The sequence below is a fragment of the Podarcis liolepis genome (genome assembly GCF_965112155.1).
Source record: "Podarcis liolepis genome assembly, chromosome: 16".
Taxonomy (NCBI): domain Eukaryota; kingdom Metazoa; phylum Chordata; class Lepidosauria; order Squamata; family Lacertidae; genus Podarcis; species Podarcis liolepis.
The window spans coordinates 18,472,685-18,495,715 of record NC_139567.1 but is presented as its reverse complement, the minus strand read 5'-3'; the positions used below and the strand labels follow the sequence as shown (position 1 = coordinate 18,495,715).

The following is a 23,031-nucleotide window of genomic DNA, read 5'->3' as shown; positions in this document are numbered from 1 at the left end:
GTGCTGGTGCTCGTTTGCCCCTTGCATCCTACCTCTGAATACTTGTTGGGCTCACTATTAAACCAAAAAACTTTGTGAAATAATAGCCTACAGTGAAACCTTTGTTTATTAATACTATGGGTCACCCCTACTTACCTGAGCACCTTGGACAGAAGTTGCAGACAGTTATAGAAATGGATTTGGGTTTACACACCACCCTATAGGGGCAGGGGGGAGCTACCCACGGTACGCGGGTGGCACTGTGGTCTATACCACTGAGCCTCTTGGGCTTGCCAATCAGAAGGTTGGCGGTTTGAATTCCTGCGATGGAGTGAGCTCCCATTGCTCTGTCCCAGCCCCTGCCAACCTAACTGTTTGAAAGCATGCCAGTGTAAATAGATAAATAGATATTGCTGCAGCCGGAAGGTAAACGGCGTATCCAAGCATTCTGGTTTCCGTCACGGTGTTCTATTGCACCAGAAGCAGTTTAGCCATGCTGGCCACATGACCTGGAAAGCTGCCTGTGCACAAACACTGGCTCCCTTGGCTTGAAAGTGAGATGAGCGCTGCAACCTCATAGTCGTCTTTGACTGGACTTAACCATCCAGGGGTTCTTTACCTTTTACACATCCACACACCTACTGCTAAGGCTCAAAATGCAAATGATGTACAAAGGGACCTAGGGAAGGCCCCAACCCCTCCCAAACCATTAGCTCCTAATTTATTACTCCTCTGCTCTGTCAACCCATCGATGCCTGGAGGATTCGTTCAGCTTCTTATAAATCCTTATGTTTATTCTGGTCCACGTCTACATTTAAATTGGAATGGAATTTTATTAAGATGATCTCTGTGCTGCCTTTTGATCCAGAACAATCCTGAACTGGAGATACAAATAAACTGAAGCTGCTTCTATCCCAAACACGCACAACTGGTATGGGGTTTAGAGCCAGTATAGTTAAAGAATGTCAGAAGCAGGACCTGAAAAACCAGGATTCAAAACCCAGCTGGACCATGAAGCTCAACTGGGTGATCTCGGGCCAGTTACTAGGCCTCTCAGCCTAACCTCTCTCACAGGGTTGTTGTGAGGTTAAAAATGGAAGGATGAGCACTATATAGGACACTCGGAGCTCCTTACAGCAAAGATGGGGAATGCATGTAGGAAGTAGGGAAAATAAAATACCTCATTTCACTCCAACTGGCACCCAATGATGGTTTCCAACCACCAGCATTCAGGGCAAAGACGGTGAGAGGTGGTGACAGATCAGCTGGACTACTTAGGTGTGCTTCACACCACCTCCCAAACCCCAATGGACTAGATGTCTTTTCAGTGTTCCAGAGAAAAGGGGGAAGATGCCATGAGAGATGGCAATGGCCAACTGCTTGTCTGCATGCTCTTTATTTGTTTTACCCTGCGCAAGCTAATTTTCTAGACTTCTCCAGAAGACAGGTATCTGAATAGAGCGTATCATCAACCTGAAGGAAGCATGTACTGGGCTAAGCCACCATCTCTGTCTCCATATGGATGTTGGCTGTTACTTTGGCCCAGTTAGGATCACTCTCAGCACTCACTCCTGCATTGCAGAAGGAAGTCAAGACATCCTCTCTCTTGTGATTTCAAACAGCATTAAATGCAGGCTAGACATCTTGCACTCCAGTACTGAACCCTTTTTACTGTACCATTTCTATACACAACTAGATGCGTCTAGAAAAACAGTTGCTTAGAAGAGATCACTTAGCCCAAACCCCAAGTCCCTACAGACCTTCCCATACAATCAAGAATCAACCATGAGCCACAAGCAGGGACTGGGTGCATTGCAGAAAAGTGCTTACAGAACCAATAGCTCAAGATCACTCAGACAAGTAAGCATTTCAAAGTCCTTACCAGCAGCAGCAAAGTGTGGTAGCTTTTTATTTATGTACATCAGGCAGTAGGCACTGGCGTTCCTCAGGCCTCCAAAAGAGTCCCTCTCCAGTTCTTCCCAAGACGACTCTGTCACAGAGATGTCATTATACTTGAGCCAGCTTTTTCGGGGCTGGTTGTAGATGTAGGCCCAGTAATGGCCAGCGTTGGCCTGGCCTTCATGGACCAAGACAGCATGCAAGTGGTAAGGGACCTGCAAAATATGCACACGCATACACAACAGGCTTATTTTTAGCAGGTGAAGTAACATGACCTCAGGCCAGATTCAGCCAGGCACATTCCCAGCTGTTGTGCCTGTTAAGAACTATCCATTCATACAATCCTGGCTTCACACAGAGAGGGACAGATTCTTTTCTTTCCAGAGTAATATGGTTTTAGTTGGCAGAAAGCGGTGCTTCGGAGTCATTGTGACAAGTGTGAACTTTAAGGGTCAAAGCCCGACTACCCAGAAAACACTTGGCAGATTGACACAGAGGATTACAAACCATTTATTGGAAAAAAAACAAGATTATACAAAGTAACTGCACTAATATGATGGCAGAATCTTGAAACCCAAGCCTTTTAAGATGAGGAGCCAAGAGGCAGACACTGTATAATCCAGGACACACCCAGCATTTGATTCATTACGTGCTGGAGGAAAAGGGCAGAAACACCTCTAAGCATGAAAGAAGCAGCTCTCTGTCTTTCAGCAAGGTACAGTATCTGAACGGTCCTAGTAATGTATTTTGAAGGGGTAAGGAGAGAAAACTGAACCAACTCCACCAGTTATTAATATTTACAACAGCATCTACAGCTCACTGAAACAAGCACAGGAAATAGCGTAAGGTAGAAAAATGGAAAGTGCCTGTGTCTAAGAACAAGTTTTAATGAATCCCATTAGCAATACCATTCCACAGCAAGGTAATTTCATTATTTGCAGGATATCATATAGAATCCAAACGCCTGCTTGAAAAGGCTGGGCTAGTTTTATGTGGACAGATCAGAGAATTACTTTAGGTTCAACAATACAATAAGATGATATTGCTTTCAAGAAAACTGTAAATGAACTCAATTAACAGCATGCACTGCCAGCATGTACCAGTGCTAGCACAAGAACAGAAAAACATAATCTCAACAAAAAGTCAAAATATCCTACCTGATGAAGCAAAGGATCTGAGTACATCTGGTCAATAGATTGGGAAAGCAGTGCAATAGAAGCATTCAGGTCTGTTAATCAAAACAATTCAATATTTATGTTTGATCTTGCGTTAACTGTTAAGCATTTCTAGGACACAGGCAACACAAATATCTACCCACATTCAAATCCATGCACTGCTGCATGACAAGCAGTTTCTGGCTGCCTTGAAGGAGGCACCAGTGCACCCATTCTTTGAAAGTTCTCCCTAGACAATCTTAATAACTCTCAGCCCACATGCCTCGTTCCTTAGGGAAGTAATTAACAGGGAGGGGCCTCTCAACTCCAGACATTCTTGGAAGAAACTGATTATCTAGAAGACCCACTCCAGCCTGAAATTAGGCCTTCATCAGAAGAAAGATGGAGAAGTGCAGCTCTGTTGATTCTCCTCAATCTCTCAGTGGCTTTTGATACTACTAACCACACCATTCTTCAAGAGCAGCTTCAGAGAATGACGTTGGAAGCATTGATTTACAGTAGTTCAGCTCCTATTTCCAAAACTCTATTCACACAAAGGTACCGGGTGATGATTTCGCCCAAGCATTTGACTAAAGGAGTGCCCTTGGTTCAGCTGCTGTAGCTTTGTTAGCATATTGTCCATTTTCACATTTACTGTATTTGAATGTCACATCCCACTCTGGGATTGGGTGAACAATGAAGAATGGGTTAGAAATTACTTCCATTTATAAAGAAAATAATCATGAAAATTGCCAAGGCTATTGATGTTTTGTGAAGAATACGGGTTACCTGCAGAAGTCTCAATTGCTGTGGAGGTTTAATAGACAAAAGTGTGCAGGCAGATTAAGAGCAGGCTGCATTTAAAGTATTTATTTCTTGCCTTTCAGCAGGTCTCTAAAGCAGCTGATAATCAAGTGAAAACTGCATCACATATAATAGGATACAGGCTCCTCCAGCTCAGAGTCTGCATCCTACAATATGCCAACACTTACTAAGCTTTCAAACATCAAATGAAGCAAGCAGGTGAAATAACTGAATTTAGAATAAGCATGTTTCCATGAAAGTTGACACTGTTTATTTTGCATTGGCATGGGGCAGAGAATGAACAGCCCTGAACATACCCAATGAAAGTCAGTGACTCTAGCTCCAACTGAAAGTTGTTGTTGTTGTTGTTAATTTCTGTCCACCTTTCACCATAAGCTCCCAGGACCATTTAAAATACAGTAAAAGCTTACAATTTAAAAAACAAAAAACAAACGCAATACAGTGGTACCTTGGTTCTCAAACTCAATCCATTCTGAAAGTCCATTCGACTTCCAAAACATTCAAAAACCAAGGTGTGGCTTCTGATTGGCTGATTAGCCCCGGAAACGATACCGACAGCCAAAATGGGTGTTTGGCTTCCGAAAAGCATTTGCAAACTGGAATACTTCCAGGTTTGTGGTGTTTGGAGCCGATTTATTTGTCAACTAAGCCATTCAGGAACCAAGGTACCACTGTAATAGGGAGGGCGCTATCTGGGCACAGACCTTTTATGTCTTGTTCAACCTCTTCTCTCCATCGTTGCAGGCAGGCCACAACAAGACTTATTTCATCCTTTGTGATCTCACGAGGGACATGGCCTTCTGGCATCTTCACAGGAAGTGTGGGAAACTGGAGGGGTTTGTTGTTTGGTTCCTGGTGAGATGTGGCTTGGGCAGAGGCTACGTCCGTGGCACTTTCAGCTTGTGTTACTGTCACCCTATTAAGAGAAGGATAGAAAGATAATCAATGCTATAGTTCCCAGCAAATGGAAACCAACACTTCTCTGAACTCAGCAGCCACCTAATGAGCTATAGTATGATGCTTTTTTGGCCAAAGACCCCCCCCCCCAAAGAAGCATACATCGAGTTACAACAATTTGAATTGCTGACATGTTATTTTTCTCATTTTAAATCAACCCCGATGGAAAACCAACCTCTGTCAGAATGGCATCACTCAACCAAGTCCTTCATTGGAAATGTGGAAAGCAAGGAAATGGAAAGGATATATAAAAGGATCCCAAGATTTCTGGAGTCAAGGTGAGGCTGCAAATGGTATCTTAGGAAAATCAGTTCTTTACCTGCTTTGCGTTGGAGGAGTCTCTGAAGTTTGGCATTCAGCTACTGGTGTCAAGTCTTGAGTGCAGGGGGCAGCCCCGGGCAGCCTAGTACCTGCAAATTCAAGAACATACTGCAGCATGTCTGGCAAAGGGAAGCGGCTGGCACCAGAACCGTATCTTGTGTACCTAAAGAGAGTAAATCAAAGAGAATTATGACATGTTATTTATATCCTACTTTATAAAAACACCAATTAAGTTTATTGAATCCCTGTATACTTTAAATTATTCTAACGGGATCAAAGCTACAATAGTTATTTAAGGAAGCATTAGCGACCAATTGGGCTTTCCCTTTAAATATCTGGCATATGCCCAAGTACTACTGTAAATCTAATTTAAATTTTAACTACCAAGAAAAACTGCATGATAAACTACCACTGAAAGTTGGATTCTATAACGTCAGGCATAATAACCCAAGAAGGAAGAGGCATCTGTTTGTAGGCCTTTCTAAAAGTCAGTCAACACGCATGGAGACCACTTCCTTGAACATAAGATGGGCCCCCAAACAAGCAGTGTTAATTAGTGCAGTATTTGCCTATATTACCCAATAGTAATATAAAGTAAAAGTTATTGTTCATTGTGGAATGCCAAGGACCAGTTAAGGAACTTATTGTGTCTCAACTACAAGCCACTGTTACTCAGCCATCAGAAGCTTAACAGCCAAGCCTTCAATCCATGTCCTTGTGTGTGTGTGTCCAATGCTGGATAAAAGCTTCCCCTCTTCAGGAAATTTGCTTTGGACACATCCAGCAGCTATAATAAATGTGGCTAGATAGAAGCAGTATATAGTCATATGACCTTTTGTGGGCTGGAGAATAGGGAGAAGTCATTGAAAGCTTTTCCTTGCCACTCTGAGAGATCACTGAAATGACTGGAGAGATGTGGAGGCTCCCGCCAAGATTGCACTCACAGATCCCAAACTGAGTGAAAAACACACCAGTCCAATGCGTTCATATTAATTACATGTGGGGAAAGGTGATATAGACACTGCTGCTCTAATCATGGACTGACCACCATACATAACAGTCTGAATATGGAAACATGAAGTTTTGTAGTTCGAAAAGCTGACCACCTACCTTTCCAATTTCTGTTGTAGAACCGTTATCTGATCCTTCAGTTTCTTGATCTTTTCTCTTTTGGCTTGAACAAGCTTTTTGTTACCATACAGGAACCTAAAGGAGAAACACTTATTTGTGTGGTCTCTTTTTGTCGCATCAATCCTCCCATTCAAAAGTACACATGAATCATTATGAAGACTGATGCAGTCATGCCAATATTACTCTAGCAGGCCTTGAGGGTAAAGTCTGATGCTCTGAGCTTTTGCATATGATACTACCAGTTAACATCTCACCTGTCCATATAAATTATCTGTGGAAATTCTAGCTTGTTGTGTATCTTCTCTGGCTGCCCAAGCGACTGATTGAACTCAAAACGGGAAAGTTCAAAAGTCAACACGGGAGGAAGTTTTGTAAACCAGCGCTGGAACACACAAAAAAAGGTTTTAGGACAGGAGAAGGATACTAGACTTTCTTCACGTAATTTTCAAGCAGCTTCAAGCAGGACTTAATTACAGAAAATATGTAAGACACCAGAGATCTCACCATATCTATCGACCATAGGAAGTCATGCGCCATACCCAGGGGGGAGGGGCGATCAATGTATGTTATTTTGTACATTTAGTTATAAGCTATTTCTGAATACTGATTTTAAATTCAAGCTGAGCCCACCTTAAATTGCTGGGTGTGTACAAAGGCAATGTTACAGAGCAACCCAAACAAGCCTTACAATCACAACTAAAAACTGCCAAGTCGGAAACTGTTTCAAATAGACACTGAGCAGAAGAGTTTTCTAGCTGCTATTAAAATCCACGATGGAAATATCCTGCCAATGGTACATCTTCTAAGCTTTTAATAGACTTTTGGCATATAGAGCTAGACAAAGCTTGCACGATAAAATATAAATAAATCACACCCTCTGTTTAGAGCTATTTGTAATTAGTTGGCATGATGCACTTTTTAAAAGTTATCCTAGTTGCCACAACTTTTACCTTGGCAGTTGAATGTAACATAGGGACATTTAAAAAAAATAAAAATCTATGTTTCTTAAAAAGCAATCCTTATTCTTTAATCCTACAAAAGCTGATAATTTAACTATAGACGAGAAAGCAGAACTAACTCCTATTAACTGAACAGAGTGAGAGCATTCCTGACTATTCCCAACACATCAGCCTCCTAAAGCCTTCTTTGCAATGTGAACAGAAAGGTTCTGATTTAAGATGCAGTTATAAGATGGCTGGAGATATACAAAAAAGACTTAAAGGGTTAAGTAAAAAATTGCCTCTGGCTAAGATTTTTGCTTTTAAGCTTCCTGGGATCCTAAACTATGGAGCTGAAATCACTCAAGATGATTTGCCTTACAGTGAAGCCCTGGGAGATTAGGTGGGTAATTTAGAAAACCTGACATTATTTTCAACATAGAGCCAATCAGCTCTATCAAGGAACATCACATGCTGCAGAAGAAAGTACCAATATTGCACAGATGGACCTTAAACAGCAGCAGAGTCTCCTTTCATTCAACTGCCTGCCAGAATGCAAAACTATTTTTCATTCTTTGCCATGTGTGCATAAACAATTCTTATAAAGAGAGATGCTTTAGGTAGTTTAAAGTAGTTCTGAACAGCTTTCAAATATGTCTGAGCAGCATATGATTAGGTCATGATTTAAATCAAAAAGCAGAAAGAGCAAGATAGGTGGAGGCAGAAGATTTTTTATTTTTTAATTTTTTTAGGATGAAAATGAAAAGTGTAGTGTACACGAAGAGGGAAAAGATGAATTACAAAAAAAAGCATACCATAAAGTTAAGAACTGTACTTTTACCCTCCGAAAATATGGAGGCAGTGGTTCCTCCCTACTCGGGTACGGGTAGGCTTCAATAGAAAGAGAAACACTTTATCACACTTACACATAATAAGCAGACCCTTTTACTGCAAGGTAAATGCTGGACAGGTTATGTGGGAAGTCAGCAATTATACAACCCAGGCATGCTAGCTTTGATGAACATGTCAGCCACGAAATACTGTACACTTAACTATTCCCACGTAAAATGTGAGCTTCACAATACTTTTTACAATTTCTCATTTGAGATCATGTTTGTCTTTTCTCTGTTGCCTGTAAGTAAAATTGATGAATCGTGTAGAACTAACCTCTTGCCCATACTTCACTGACTGATTAGATGACGACGGTTCAGTCTCCCCCTCTACCATGGCGCCTTCCAAACATCCATGCAAGTTCTTATAACCATTTACCTGCAGGGGGTACTGGCCAAATGTCTCTATTTTGGAAAAGGTCTTGCCTGAACATGAAAGGAGAAAAGTCAAAAGCCAGCTTTTCATAAAACCAAGCACACACCAGAATATCTCTTTACAGATATATCTAGATATTGCAAAGAGGTTTTTATTAAAGCTAAGCCAAACAAGGGTTTTGTTTTTTTTCAACTGACTGGTCAATATAAACATAATACAGTTTTTAATAAGCCTTCAGCACAGTGCAATGGCTCTATAGATTTTGCTGGGAGCTGCCCAGAGTGGCTGGGGCAACCCAGTAAGATGAGTGGCATATAAAATAATAATTCTTATTCTTTCCTACTTTTTCCTGATTTAGGGCCAATATTAATAACAAATTTGGGAATATTGCAAGTATTCCTTACATTCTCATCGCATGTGGATAACATATGAGGATATTAGTTTTGTATTTTTTGGTAAGATTTTTTTTTTGTAATAGTCAAGATTAGTGATAGTTCTCTCGTGAACATATAAACTTCCTAGTGATGCAGTTCACTGAACCTTCCAAGGCAGGGAGACTCACACATTTCTGCATATGAGTGAACAGCATGCATGACTGCTTGCTTCAGAATTTAAGAAGTAGAAATCTACAAGAACAAAATATTGCTGTGAACCCACCGTCAATTCCTTGGAGTGCTCCTGCTCAAGGCTCTAGCCCTTGGAAAGGATCTTCATAACCATGGTAATTGAGCACTTTCATTAATTTCAATAGTAAGCTAATGTGGATATTTAAATGTCCCACTACTGACATAAGAGGGAGCTGCAAATGCTTAATTTTGCTTGGACTGCGGCCAAAACAGACCTATCTGCAACAGTGCCCAGATAGAGTCCAGCTAAGGACACAAATCAATGTAAAGAGGATTAAATTAACCCCCCGTCGACCTTACCTTCATGAATACCTTCAGTAAGGAAAGTTCCATAAAAAAGCTGAACCATTGGGTTCTCAGATTTGTCCTGTGAGTTACCACTGCAGAAATCAATCAATCAAATAAAGACATGACAAATTCATTGGACTCAGGAATACAAAGTGTTTTTTTAAATAAAATAAAATAAAAACCAAGGCTTTTATCAACAATCCTTAGGTGCCTGAAAATGGAATAAAATGACAGGTGGCCTGTATAAAAGGACAGGGGATATGAACTTGAAATATGCAGTTATCAGTTTGTTAGGAAACTATGGTTTAGGCCTAGGTCCCACTCAGACAGGAGACCTTTGCCAAGGCTGCAGATGATGGAATCATGTGATGGAATGTTCCTCTATATAACAGATTCCATGCTCCACCCAAAACTAGCGTGTTACCAAGGAGGGCAGTCTAGAACTGTTCTCCCCAAATGAACCAGTCTTCTACAGGCAGGGAATTCGTCCCCCTCCCCCGTGAGCTTTCTCCTGTAGTCTAAAGTGACATAGCCCGGAATATTCAGAGCCTCAAACACTGTTTCAGATACTCACATTCTGCCATACTGACTCTAGCTATTATGAAAATGATGCTTCCCAAGTTTCAACAGACAGTTTAGCTACAAAAGCCAACTATGTCAAGCTCCTAGAGTCATAGGAAGTTGAACAGGGAGCTATTAATATGGGCAACTTACATGATTTGGAATGCCCCATTTGCTTAGAAATTTTATCATGTATTGAAATATGAACTAGAGCTTCTTGCTTAATTCAAGATGTCTTCCCCACCACCTAAACAAGCTGCAGCACATGGTAGGAAATATTGCTATAATCTCACAATGTTAAATGCTACCCTATTCTCAATGGAAAGAAGGAAAGGGTATTCAATGATGTGTCATATACCAAACTTATTGTTCAAGTTTCTCCAGACTCACTTAACGTTCACAGCCAGCTGAAAAGCATCCTCCAACCAATCCAGAAGTTTGTGGGTGAACTCACTCACATCTTGCTAGAAGAAAGACAAGACACTTAATGCCAAAATGCTAATTACCAGCAGGTTTAGTCTGTTGTTTTTAGCAACCACTGTTTTTGCATTGTGTTTGCAAGAGAACCCACTGTTCCTATTCTTGTGAGCTGTAACACAGAGACTGACTGAATACATGCATAAATAAAGAGAGGCATTTCAAGGCACATATGCACAGGAAGAGCCATCAGACTAATGCAGAATGCGGCAGCTAGACTGGTGAATGGGAGTGACCACCAAGACCATATAACACTGGTCCTAAAAGAACTACATTGGCTCCCAGTAGGTTTCCAAGCACAATTCAAAGTGTTGGTGCTGACCTTTAAAGCCCTAAACAGCCTTGGCCCAGTATACCTGAAGGAGTGTCTCCACCCCCTTGTTCAGCCCAGACACTGAGGTCATGTGCCAAGGGCCTTCTGGCAGTTCCCTCACTGCAAGAAATGAGATTAAGGGAACCAGGCAGAGGGCCTTCTTGGTGGTGGTGCCCGCCCTGTGTACCACCCTTCCATCAGATGTCAAGGAAATAAACAACTATCTGACTTTTAGAAGACATCTGAAGGCAGCCCTGTTTAGGGAAGTTTTTAATGTTTGAGGTTTTATCGTGTTTTTAATATTCTGCTGGGAAACCCAGCCAGATGGGCAGGTTATAAATAATAAAATTGTTATTATCATCACCATTATCATCATCACCACACTAGTTAGCTACACACAAACCACTCTGATCTTTTAGCAGAGGCCAACTAAATTTTGACAAGGTTCTCTTCAAGCACAAGCAAATAGGTCCGGGATGATTCCCAGAATCCTCATAAGGTAATAGCTGGGAAAGGGGGAAGACAAAGGGAAGCCTCCTGCCCCAAGCCACTTTAAGCATGTCTTCATGGTGGGGCTCAGGGACTAGAAAACATCCCATCTAAGATGTAGGGAGAGAGGTTGAGATGCCTCTGCTATGTTTTAAAGTCACACACCCACTCTATAGATCACAATCAAGGTTGGTGGCACAACCATCCTAATTACCTGCTGCTCCTCAGGTGAACTGAACGCACATCTGAGACGGTCCAGGGCTGCGGAAGGGTCTACAAATTTACAGGGTGTTCCCAGCATTAAAGCAAAGAGATACTGAAGTTCCTGCATGAACGCGATGTTCCTCTTTTTCTGAATGAAAAAGCACAATGAATTGCAGAAATGACAACCTGAGCAATCCATTGTAACAGGAGCTAGCATTTTACCAACAGAAATAGCACAGAGGTCAAGATTGCTGATGGCAAAGGCAAGGTATAAATAAAGAAAAGGACAAGTACTGGGAAGCTGCCCATTTAGTACTCAGGGCAATATTCAAGGAGGCTGAGAAGTTTGGAAACATTGAAAGTATGCAGTTAGAGAGCGTCTAATGTATTACAATGCAAAAATGTTTAAGAATATTCATACACAGTCCCATACTCTGCCTGAAATAATAAACTAGATGTTGAAGAAAACATGATACCAGCTGTGGCAAAACAAACCAGCCTCAAACTCTGAAGCCAGTTTCAAACCAAGTACATGTTTTAGATTCATAAACTTATCAAAATCAGCCGGGTTCATTCTAATTTTAGACAGTACAACAACAAGAAAATGAGCAACCTGACCTTGTTCAGACAGCACTTACGCTTTGGCTTTGACAATTTTCCAGTACACTCTCTGGAAGGGAGTAGCTAAGAACCAACCGGCGGAATTCTGGCAGCTGGAAGAGAGACTGACAAAAACCCTTAAATTAAACCACTGCCTCATCTGATCAAAGCAAGACTGTAATTGGATCTCAGTTCAGAACACAACACAACACTCTTTGTAGGCCAGCATTCATGATAAGTTCAAAGGCTATGCGTTTCCTACACATTTTTTGATGTCACAGAAGCATGTACACTGTGCAGAGACAAACTGCTGCTCTGAAGTGGACCTTAATCATGGCAACAGAAAGATGACGGCATGTGCTCAGCTCTCCCACTAAAGCCAGTGAAACATACAAAGCACTCCCAATCCTACTGACTTTTAGAAAACATCTGAAGGCAGCCCTGTTTAGGGAGGCTTTTAATGCTTGATGTTTTATTGTGCTTTTAATTCTGTTGGGAGCTGCCCAAAGTGGCTGGGGAAACCCAGCCAGGTGGGTAGGGTATAAATAATAAATAAATAAATTATTATTAATACCATTATTACTGGACCCCATGGCAAATAGGCATCGGAGAGAGCATGACACCATCTTCTCCCATGAGAAGGCCAGGGTCTCTCTCTCTCTCTCACACACACACACCAACTCTTATATAAAAAAGTACTGGTTTATTTAAAAGTACTTCAAAGGCACTTAAAAAACAACAACCCTAAGCAGTGTATAAATAGTATAAAACATCATAAAAGCAGCATCCAATTTTATGGATCAGGGAAAGAATGTACAAGGGTTCTTGGGCTTTTAACTCCACCATTTGACCAGCAGGAAATAGCTGACTCCGTATAGGAAACATGAGGTAGTCTTGGGGCAGGGGAATAGAGCAATAATGACTGTACTCACTCTAATTGTGTGCTATGCTATACCCAGGGCAGTGAAGTTGTGTTATACCATGCCCCCATGGCAGTCAGTTTGTGACTAGTGCCCACAGCACTCAATCACAATTTGAATGTACCCAATGGCTCAAGTAATCTCAGAGTCCAGCAACATCTAGAGGGCCACAAGTTCTCCATTTTGCCCCGGCAGATGGCACTCAAGAACTAGAGGCGCCATCTTACCTGTATGACTGCACTGAACCAGCAAGTATTTCCAATGTTTTTCATCCCTACTGGCCAGTCGCCTGCTCTCCTCCACTCACTCTGGGCAGCAGTCTCTCCCCAGACATCACACCGTTTCCGTTTGGACCGATTGTTGCTTTCAGCCACACTTGGTTCATAAACTCTGCCAGGGAACACAAATCAACAAGTCAGCGACAAAAATTAATTGTATTAGGGTTGTGTTCACACAAAACTCCCCATGTTTCTGATTGGAAACTGCAAAACTGAAGAGTAGCTATATTTAACCCACCCACAATTAACAGCATAGGCTGTTGTGGTCAGCTGTAGAGGTGTTGTGGCATGGCACACCTTTGTGGGCTGATTTTTGATCATATTCTGTAGGGATCAGATTACATTATCTGGGATAACAATGGAGTGCAGCAGGCGGAGGACCAGACTGTGTGGGAGATGTACAAGAGGAGAACATCTTGCTGACCTGAACACAACCTGGGTAAACAGTGCCAATAAAGACCATTCTTCGACAGTGTGATAAAATATAGTCCAAGGCGCTTCACAGATACTAAGGGAGTAAATATGGCGATGACACGGGTATCTGCTGCCCCTTCTGTGCTGACTGGTGTATTGTTTTACTGTTTGGTTGTTTGCTGCCCATGGATCCTTAGAAGAAAGGGCAGGATAGGAATTTGATAACAACATGCACAAAGAAAAGAAAAAGGCAGAGCACAGCATACACATTCACTGTTGCATCTGGATCTTTCTCTACAACTTGAACACTTGGAAAATCAAGGGCTCCAGAAGAAACTGCTTCCTGCAGATTAGCTTCATCATCTTCTGTTGCTTCAGCTGGACCTGGAAACCAAAGTGGCTATCACTATTTAAGTAGAGTGAAGGTGCCCCTCACAAAACCAGTCCAAGACACAGTATTTTACAGGGAGGCAACAGTTTAAAAGCAAAACACTGCATAGGCATTTTCAAACTTCCCCATCTGATGCTTTCCAAAAGCACTGGCAAAGACAAACTCCAAACACCACCCAAACACAGAGGCTTTCTATGGACAATTAAACTTGGACCATCATGTTAAGACAATGGTTTTCAAACTCACTCCAATGATGAGGACACACATCTCACAGATGGTCAAAGCAGTTTAATCCAGATTTTGACTGGAGGACTGTGTGAAACTGAAGTGTCTGGAGTTCTAGATGAGGGCCTGGCTTGCAGCCAGCCACATGTAAGCTCATTTCCCATCTAACAGAATTAATGTGCTCTCATCCATGTAAGCATATAATTACAAAAACACTGTTCCTATTGCTATCTCATCGCAATGTTTCCGTTTCAATCTATTGCCCCTTCACCCCATCATCATAACAATGAAAATGGAATGATCAAGCCTCTTCATCTAATCCAATTGTTAATGGGTCCATACTTGTCTTTCATTAGCCCCAGCAAAGTGTCTCTATATAAATGGGAGCCTATAGCTCAAGTTTTCACAACCTATATATAGCATTCCCAAAAAATGCATCCAACTGTGGCAAGAATATTTCAGGTAAAGGCAAGAAGTCACCTACTGGTTGCCTGATTTTTGCCGACTGCACTTCCTTCACTGTCAGATGGTTCTGCAGCAACGGCTTCTTGCCCTGACTCTTTAGCGTGGTGTTCTGTGAGGAAACTAACGGCTTGAATTAAGTTTCCATCAGCAGCCTAAGGACAAAGAACAAAGCATTTGTGCAACACGGGAAGAAAATATGTACAGGACAAAGTATTTCAGGTCAACAATTGCTTATGCAGGACACTCACTGGGAAAATTAAGATTTAAAGTATAGTACAATTCCCATCCTGCCCTGTCTGTACACTATTCTAAAGAGATGTGGGGTCCAGCTTTAAAGAAGGGCAATGAAAATGAAAAGAGCATTTCAAACAGGAACCACATTTTCATACATGCTCCTAAAAGGGTCCTATTATATCCTGAGCTAGGAGAGGCTCAGTAAATGGTAGTGATCCTCTCCGGAAATGCAATACAAGTGCAAGATAATGCCCACTAAAAAGCTCTCTCTGCATTCTTCTTATTCGAACTTGAAGCAAATGTGACATGTTTAAGATGGTGCTTTTAAAGGTCAGGAGTGGCAGCGTGGACAGCTGTCTTTATACTGTTGTTTTTCCTGGCTTGAAGCAATCCCTTTGGGGAAACATGGCTGCCTCTGCTGGCTCTACTGGGTTAACACAAAGAGTGCCAAGAGCACAGCTAGAACACAGGCAGAAGCAGAGGAAAAGTGCTTGGTGAGCAGGTCTGACATTCATAGTGCAACAACCAGTGCTACCAAAATGGCAGAAGAATACTTACCTTCAGGGCTGTGTGGAGGAACAAAGGATCCTGAATGCCTGTGATCTCTCTGAGCTGGTTGATGAGCACATTGCCATTCTACAGTCACACGGGACAAAGAAAGTACATGTCAATAAGGGAATAACAATAGAATACTTACAGTGAGGCAATACCAACATTGTAGACCAGCCTTCTCCAATCCAGTGCCCTGGTGATGTTGCTGCGCTACAGCTCCCATCAGCCTTCACCATGGCCACACAGGCTGGGCTGATGGAAGATGGAGTCCATCAACATCTGGAGGGTGGGTACCAGGCTGGGGAAAGTTGAAACATCAGCACAGTTCACACATGAGCTAGAGCTAATGATTCAATAACCATGCATACGCCTAAGCTTGAACTGTGAAGAAAAAAATTACAATCCCTAAATCAAGATTTACATCCAAAACAAGTGACCATGGTTTTTTGTTTGTTTTGTTTTGTTCCTAAACCATGAACTCTAGCCAGGGTTTGATCTTGGCTTATCAACTGCAGTTTGAGAAAAACACATCACGCCCTAGGCTGGACATGCAGCTAAGCCAGAAAGTGTGGTTTGTTTCTTCTGCATACAAGGAAGGAGGCCAGACCAATGGCTCTATGCGTGAAGCACAAAAAGGGAAAGTTCAATGGTTGCCTCCACAGGTCAATGTACCTTTCTGGACCTTTCTAGATGCAGACATTTGATCACCTAGAGATGCCATTAAGCATTCTGTCCAACTCAAAAGTTTACAGTCTCCAAATACCAGTAGACATCAATACATTTAAATGCAACATGTTCCATTTTATGCCTCAGTGAAAGCTAGCTCCTTATTAGAAAGGAGCATGTGCCCTTTAAAGGAGGAATTATAGCCAGGCCTAAGCAATACCAGTTCAAATATCCCTTTACCAGGGCGAGAGACCAGCAGTCTACATATTTATTCTACCAAAAAGCAGCAGCATATGCTATCAGACGTAAGCAGTCCAGGAATTTGCAGGGGTTTGATGAGGAGCTATTTTAAGCTGGCTGCACATGCCATTTAGGTTTGTCATTTCTCACTTACAACAAGGTGCCAAAGATATACAGCATGCTAGACCCTCTCCAAACTGCCCTGTAACCAGTTGGCTGGTGGAGTTAGCATGATCTAGCTTTTCTCTCTTAAAAAACAGAGACATAACCTTGCCGACTAAGGTCCGTATAGTTAAAGCCATGGTTTCCCCAGTAGTGATGTATGGAAGTGAGAGCTGGACCATAAAGAAGGCTGATCGCCGAAGAATTGATGCTTTTGAATTATGGTGCTGGAGGAGACTCTTGACAGTCCCATGGACTGCAAGAAGATCAAACCTATCCATTCTGAAGGAAATCAGCCCTGAGTGCTCACTGGAAGGACAGATCCTGAAGCTGCGGCTCCAATACTCTGGCCACCTCATGAGAAGAGAAGACTCCCTGGAAAAGACCCTGATGTTAGGAAGATTGAGGGCACAAGAAGGGGATGACAGAGGACGAGATGGTTGGACAGTGTTCTCGAAGCTACTAACATGCGTTTGACAAAACTGTGGGAGGCAGTGGAAGACAGAAGTGCCTGGCGTGCTCTGGTCCATGGGGTCATGAAGAGTCGGACACGACTAAACAACAACAACAACAACAATACACCTTTTCTTCACTCTAGAGGTTCTATGAAGTAGGCAAGCAGATTAAGGAGTAGTTGCATAGCAGCATCTAGGGTCCAATTACTCCAAATTGGTACCCTTGGATGCGAACGGGATCCGTTCCGGAGCCCCATTCACATCCTGAGTAGAACATAAGACGCGTCTGCGCGGGTCGCGTTTCGCTGCTTCCGCGCATGACGTCATTTTGAGCATCTGTGCATGCACGAGCGGCGAAACCCGGAAGTAACGCGTTCTGTTACTTCCGGGTCGCCGTGGAGCATAACTTGAAAACGCTCAACCTGAAGCACATTTAACCGAAGGTGTGACTGTATAATATTCTACACTGATAAATTTCCATCCAGGTAATGAGAAGAAAAAGAAGTCAGGAACCAGGTCTCATTAATTCCCAAGGGCTAAAAAGTTATCTGGTCCTTTTTATCAAAATATGAAAAAGGCATGCAAATTCACCTATTAACAAACCAAGCTGGGCCCAAATACTGGAGATCAAATAGCTGATTTTCAGAAAAGTTTGGCTAGCATTCAGAAAGGGTGGATATTCAACATTTTTAAACAGCAAGGAAAACAGGTAAAGACAAACTGAATGGTAAAGAACCCCCTTACTCAGATACTGGCAATTATGAATCTCACATCCAGAGTCCCAGAAGGAAATTAAAATACAGTTTAGGAATCATTACATTATACATAATTATCCCACTCTCACTATGTTCACGCAACCCCTCTCCCCCAAAAAGGGTATACTCCAGATGCAAAGACATCATTCAAGTTCCAACTTATTTAGATCAGTTTATGTCCCTAAGGCACCCTGTTAAATTATTTGTCAGGAACTGGTTTCTTTTTTAAAAACAAATTGAAATATTTATAGGCTGCCCTTAATGGCCGAAATTCTCACCAAGACAATTTCCAAAAAATATCAGAATAGAACACTAAAATCAGCACTAAAGAAGCATCTAGCTCAATAAAATACTAATCACGGGAATATCATTCACTGAGTGCCACACACAACTCGTCAACATCCAATGGCACACAGCAAGTCATTTTTGTAATACTGGGAACACCATCATTCGGTGAAGATGTTACAAGCCTGCCAAAAAGCTGTCTGCTCCTCAGAAAATAATTTGACATCATCATGACAGATAATTAAAATTAGTACTAGACTATGATTAATATTCACTGTAACAAGCAACTGTGAAAGGAATTTCATTACCCAGAGGTTTAGTAAGTTTTATTTTAAGTTCAGTGACAAAGCTGACCTACCACTGGTTGGTCAAACCACATTGGTAGTTGTTAATAACTATTAGTGAAAACTATGTACTTCTGTTTAGAAGAGTGAAGGCCAGACCCAAATATGGCTTTGTTAATCTTTAAAAAATCTGTAACAATTATCTTTCTTTCTTAAAGGAAACTTAGATCCATTGAGGTGACTAGGAAACATCTTTTTTTTTATAAGATATTTATTAAGATTTTTAAAAGATATTACAATACAAAAGGAAAAAAAAATACAAAATAAAAATGATTAAAAACCACTCAATTTTTCTATTACTTATTTTCCTTAGCTTGTTTCCCGGACCTCCTCATACCTCCCTTTTTTGTATTCCAGTTCAATTTGTTGGCTCAGCAAATCCTTACCCTTTTTGTTTATCCTAATCTTTGGTCTTAAAATAGTAACATTAGATTTTTCCCTATTAACAACCCATTTTTCATATTCCCTTAAAGCATTACAGCTGGAAACCACTTAATTTCTATCCAACATCATTCTAACATTCATTAATTTTACAATATTTCTGTAGATAGTCTTTAAATTTCTTCCAATCTTCTTCCACCGACTCTTCTCCCTGGTCTCGGATTCTGCCAGTCATTTCTGCCAGTTCCATATAGTCCATCAGCTTCATCTGCCATTCTTCCAGAGTGGGTAAATCTTGTGTCTTCCAATACTTTGCAATGAGTATTCTTGCTGCTGTTGTAGTGTACATAAAAAAAGTTCTATCCTTCTTTAGCACCAATTGGCCGACTATGCCCAGGAGGAAGGCCTCTGGTTTCTTCAAGAAGATATATTTAAATACCTTTTTCAGTTCATTATATATCATTTCCCAGAAAGTTTTAATCCTTGGGCACGTCCACCAAAGGTGAAAGAATGTACCTTCAGTTTCTTTACATTTCCAACATTTATTATCGGGCAAATGATAGATTTTTGCAAGCTTGACTGGGGTCATGTACCACCTGTAAATCATTTTCATAATATTCTCTCTCAAGGCATTACATGCTGTAAACTTCATACCTGTGGTCCACAACTGTTCCCAGTCAGCAAACATAATATTATGTCCAACATCTTGTGCCCATTTAATCATAGCAGATTTCACCGTTTCATCCTGAGTATTCCATTTCAACAGCAAGTTATACATTTTTCACAAAATCTTAGTTTTAGGTTCTAACAGTTCTGTTTCTAATTTTGATTTTTCCACCTGGAAACCAATTTTCTTATCCAAATTATATGTCTCCATTATCTGATAATAATGAAACCAGTCTCGCACTTTGTTTTTTAATTTCTCAAAACTCTGCAATTTCAATCTATCTCCGTCTTGTTCCAAAATTTCCCAATATTTCGGCCATTTGGCCTCCATATTGAACTTTTTCAGAGCTTTCGCTTCCATCGGTGACAACCACCTTGGAGTTTTATTTTCCAATAAGTCCTTGTATCTTATCCAGACATTAAACAATGCTTTGACTAGGAAACATATTAAGTTCAAGTAAATAAAAAATATTTATAGTTATCAGATTCACAAGCTTCATTTGGTACCACAAAATGGGTTGCCAGGCCAAAAACAAATCCTGCTCATCACCTGTATGTTTTATCTAACTGTTTATTTTATTCATTTGATTTATATCATGCCCATCTCCTGAAGTGGCCCAGGACACCAGGCACAATGATAAAACATTAAAAAGCAATCTAAAAACAGTTCCTTCCAACGATCTTGGGATGGCCAAGAACAGTATATTTCAGTCATCTGAATAAATATTCATTCCCGAATAAAAAGGAATGTTTTAAAATTTCTCCTGAAAGCCAATGGTAAGAGATAGAGAAGTTCCTCATTAGGGATGACATTCCAAAAATGGTAAACTGACACTGAAAAGACCCTGTCAAAGGTCAACAACCAGGCAGCCCTGAGTGGCACCACCACCAATAAGGTCTCACCTGCCAATTGTAGGGTCAGACATAGTGGATAGGCTTCATACGCAAGGACTAATACTTTGAATTTGGCCTGGTAGGTCACTGCCAACCACTGTAGCACATTCAGGACCAGTGACCCCATAGTCCAATTGGGTTGCCCCACTTAGCAGCCTAGCAGCAACTTTTCCCACTAAGTGTATAGACATCTTATCCTGACATAAATGAAACAAAGACAGTCTTAACAGGAGCAAAAAAGTCATATGCACCACAAATTTAAGGGATGGTTGTATTACCAGGGCATCACCACCACAAGCAGCAATCCAACCACAGGGTTTGCTACCTATGTACAGATAAAGTCACAGCTACCTTTTTCAAACAGCACCACTAGCAGCAGCACATTTCAGTGTGCAAAGCGGATCTTGCTTAGCTGAATTTTTGCCACTGAAATCCACAAGGCAGAATCAACAGATCTGCAATATTCCTACGTATCAGAGCGAGCTCATGACTACTGCTTGCCGCTTGCCCAGCTGAACTTTCCTATAAAAACCAAGCAAAGTCTTTACTACTTTCACTGGGCCCAAGGTCCTCAGAGAGTTCTAGAGTAATGTAAGAACACCACCTTAAAATCACACATCTAGAATCCATTTACAGCAGCCATAAATTTTAATTATCCCCCTACCCACAGTGATGCGGGAATGCCGAAAGGGGATTCTGAGGAGCAGCAAGGGAGGTTCATATCTATAAATGTCAAAGGTGCACGAGAAACGCAAAACCCAGCTGACGAAAGAAAAGTGTATACTAAACTAACAGATACACCATGAAGACATGCATCTCTGAGGTGTGTGAAAGGAAAAACAGCAAGCAAGTATTAAGATACTTTAAGTAGTTTAGAGAAGAGCAGGGCTTTCCCCCCTCCCCACTGGAAAGCACCAGAACTCACTTCAAGCACCTCTCAGGTGGCTGCCACTGCCATTATAAGAGAACAAGGGTGAGTTACGGCATCTCTTTTTCTAGAAAAATAGCACTTTTAAAAAGTGTCTGCAGGGGAGGCAAAAACCCCGCCTCATCTCGCAATAAACTGATTCGTAGCACCTGAAATTTCTTCCTTCCTCTTTGTTTGCCTGCTAATGCTACGACCCCACTTTCAGAGTTTTCCGTTTAGGGGAACAGAAGAAGCACAAAGAAAAAAGTCCTGTAAACCCATAAAGGCCCTCCTCTTCTTCTGCCACTTACAGCTTCATCCATCAAGTATCTAGGGTGTTCTATTTAGGGCGCTCAAAGCACACTTTTACACGCAATATTGAACCAGGAGACTTTTTTGTGTTTACAGGAAAAAGGTTATATAAATAGGTGACCAGCGATGAATATAACAGCAATAAATAACAATCGCAATACTAATGAATATTGCTAATATTAACGGCTATATCTGTTTATATACAGACTGAGCCCTGGGGTGGTTTTTTTTTTTTTGGAGGGGGGGGGAGGATAGAAGGGGGAAGGCAGAGAAGTGAAAAGGCAAAGAGGCGCGGGTTTCTTCCCTCTCCCCAGTATACCGTCGCGGGTGGCAGACCAAGGTAGGCGACCCAACTCGGACTCTCTCTCTCTCTCTCTCTCTCTCTCTCTCTCTCTCTCACGAACCGCCCCACCCCCGGACAGGCCCCCAATCCCTCACCCGTCCTTGGCTCTCGACGGCAGCCGCGCCCCCCTCCTGGGCCTGCTGCAGCTCGGCCGTCATCGCGCCCGCCGCCGCCGCCGCCTCCTCCTCAGCCACCACAGAGGCGGCCCGAGCTCTCCGCTCTCCACGCTCCCCGCAAACCGCCGCCCACGCCAAGCCCCGCCCACGCCGCCGACCTATCAGCGCGCGGCAGAGGGCGACGCACGCCGCCCCTCACCCAAACGAAAAACAAATATTTCCGAAAAGAGGAGCGCGCGCGCGAGAGAGAGGGCGTGTCGGGTTCGAACCTCCTCCGGCTGCGCCCCCCCCTCGGAGCGAGGTGCGCATGCTCACGAGAGAGCTTTTTTTACCTAGCTCCTCTTCCCGTTCCTTTTGGCTGAGCAGCAGCCGAATGCCGTGCGGGTCGCTCCGCCTCGCGACCGCTTCGCTCCCGACGACGAGTCGCCTTCGCTCGAGGCGGCCGGTAATAGTCCGCATTCCCTCCCCCCCCCCCCGCTAAACGTGAGGCGAAAGTTTTAAATCTCGCCCTCAGATACAGTATATTTACTTCAGTTCTGCTAATACGCTGCATTCATTAAATATTTATGCACGTCAGAATGGGTTTCTGTCAGGATGGATTTGATTTAAATCAAATCGATTTAAATCACGATTTAAATCCCTAGTCAGTAAGAATTGATTTAAATCATTAGTCAGTGAGACTTGATTTCAATCATTTTTTTCACAGAAAGACTCATTCTTGCTGGTATAATCTTAATATTTACAACCAGATGAAGGTTTCATATTTGGAATAATAAATTTTCAGAGTGGTTTTTACAGTTATATCAAAAATTACTGATTTGGTTATACTATTAGAAATACATAGACAGTTAATTATGAAATTATTGTTTATATTTGGACAACTTTTCTGCTATACTTTATTGGAAGGAGAAAGGTTATCATTTCCTTAATAGCAATTCAAACAATTTATTTAACTAAAACAATAGCATAGCATATGTATCCATGTTTGTTAACTGATA

The 23,031-nt window shown here is 41.9% G+C and overlaps 2 protein-coding genes across 5 annotated transcripts in view; one reads left to right on the top strand and one right to left on the bottom strand.

The window, feature by feature from the left end:
- USP28 (ubiquitin specific peptidase 28) overlaps positions 1-22,326 on the bottom strand; it is a 33,671-nt gene extending 11,345 nt beyond the window's left edge. For all 3 annotated transcript variants that reach the window (XM_083480924.1, XM_083480925.1, XM_083480926.1), the window contains exons 1-16: positions 22,013-22,326; positions 15,514-15,591; positions 14,741-14,873; positions 13,907-14,024; positions 13,176-13,338; positions 12,067-12,153; positions 11,439-11,576; positions 10,336-10,409; positions 9,397-9,476; positions 8,372-8,520; positions 6,521-6,648; positions 6,246-6,341; positions 5,134-5,298; positions 4,562-4,773; positions 3,036-3,106; positions 1,862-2,093 (exon numbers count right to left, since the gene is read on the bottom strand). In XM_083480924.1, the coding sequence (XP_083337050.1) occupies positions 1,862-2,093; positions 3,036-3,106; positions 4,562-4,773; positions 5,134-5,298; positions 6,246-6,341; positions 6,521-6,648; positions 8,372-8,520; positions 9,397-9,476; positions 10,336-10,409; positions 11,439-11,576; positions 12,067-12,153; positions 13,176-13,338; positions 13,907-14,024; positions 14,741-14,873; positions 15,514-15,591; positions 22,013-22,075 (1,987 nt within the window). In that variant the 5' untranslated portion in view covers positions 22,076-22,326. The remainder of the gene's footprint in view (positions 1-1,861; positions 2,094-3,035; positions 3,107-4,561; positions 4,774-5,133; positions 5,299-6,245; positions 6,342-6,520; positions 6,649-8,371; positions 8,521-9,396; positions 9,477-10,335; positions 10,410-11,438; positions 11,577-12,066; positions 12,154-13,175; positions 13,339-13,906; positions 14,025-14,740; positions 14,874-15,513; positions 15,592-22,012) is intronic.
- Positions 21,110-23,031, top strand: part of HTR3B (5-hydroxytryptamine receptor 3B) — a 39,399-nt gene continuing 37,477 nt past the window's right edge. Inside the window, exon 1 of one of the 2 annotated variants that reach the window (XM_083481101.1) lies at positions 21,110-21,296. The gene's annotated coding sequence lies outside the window, so the exon portion shown is untranslated. The remainder of the gene's footprint in view (positions 21,297-23,031) is intronic. The other variant, XM_083481097.1, reaches the window with a different exon arrangement.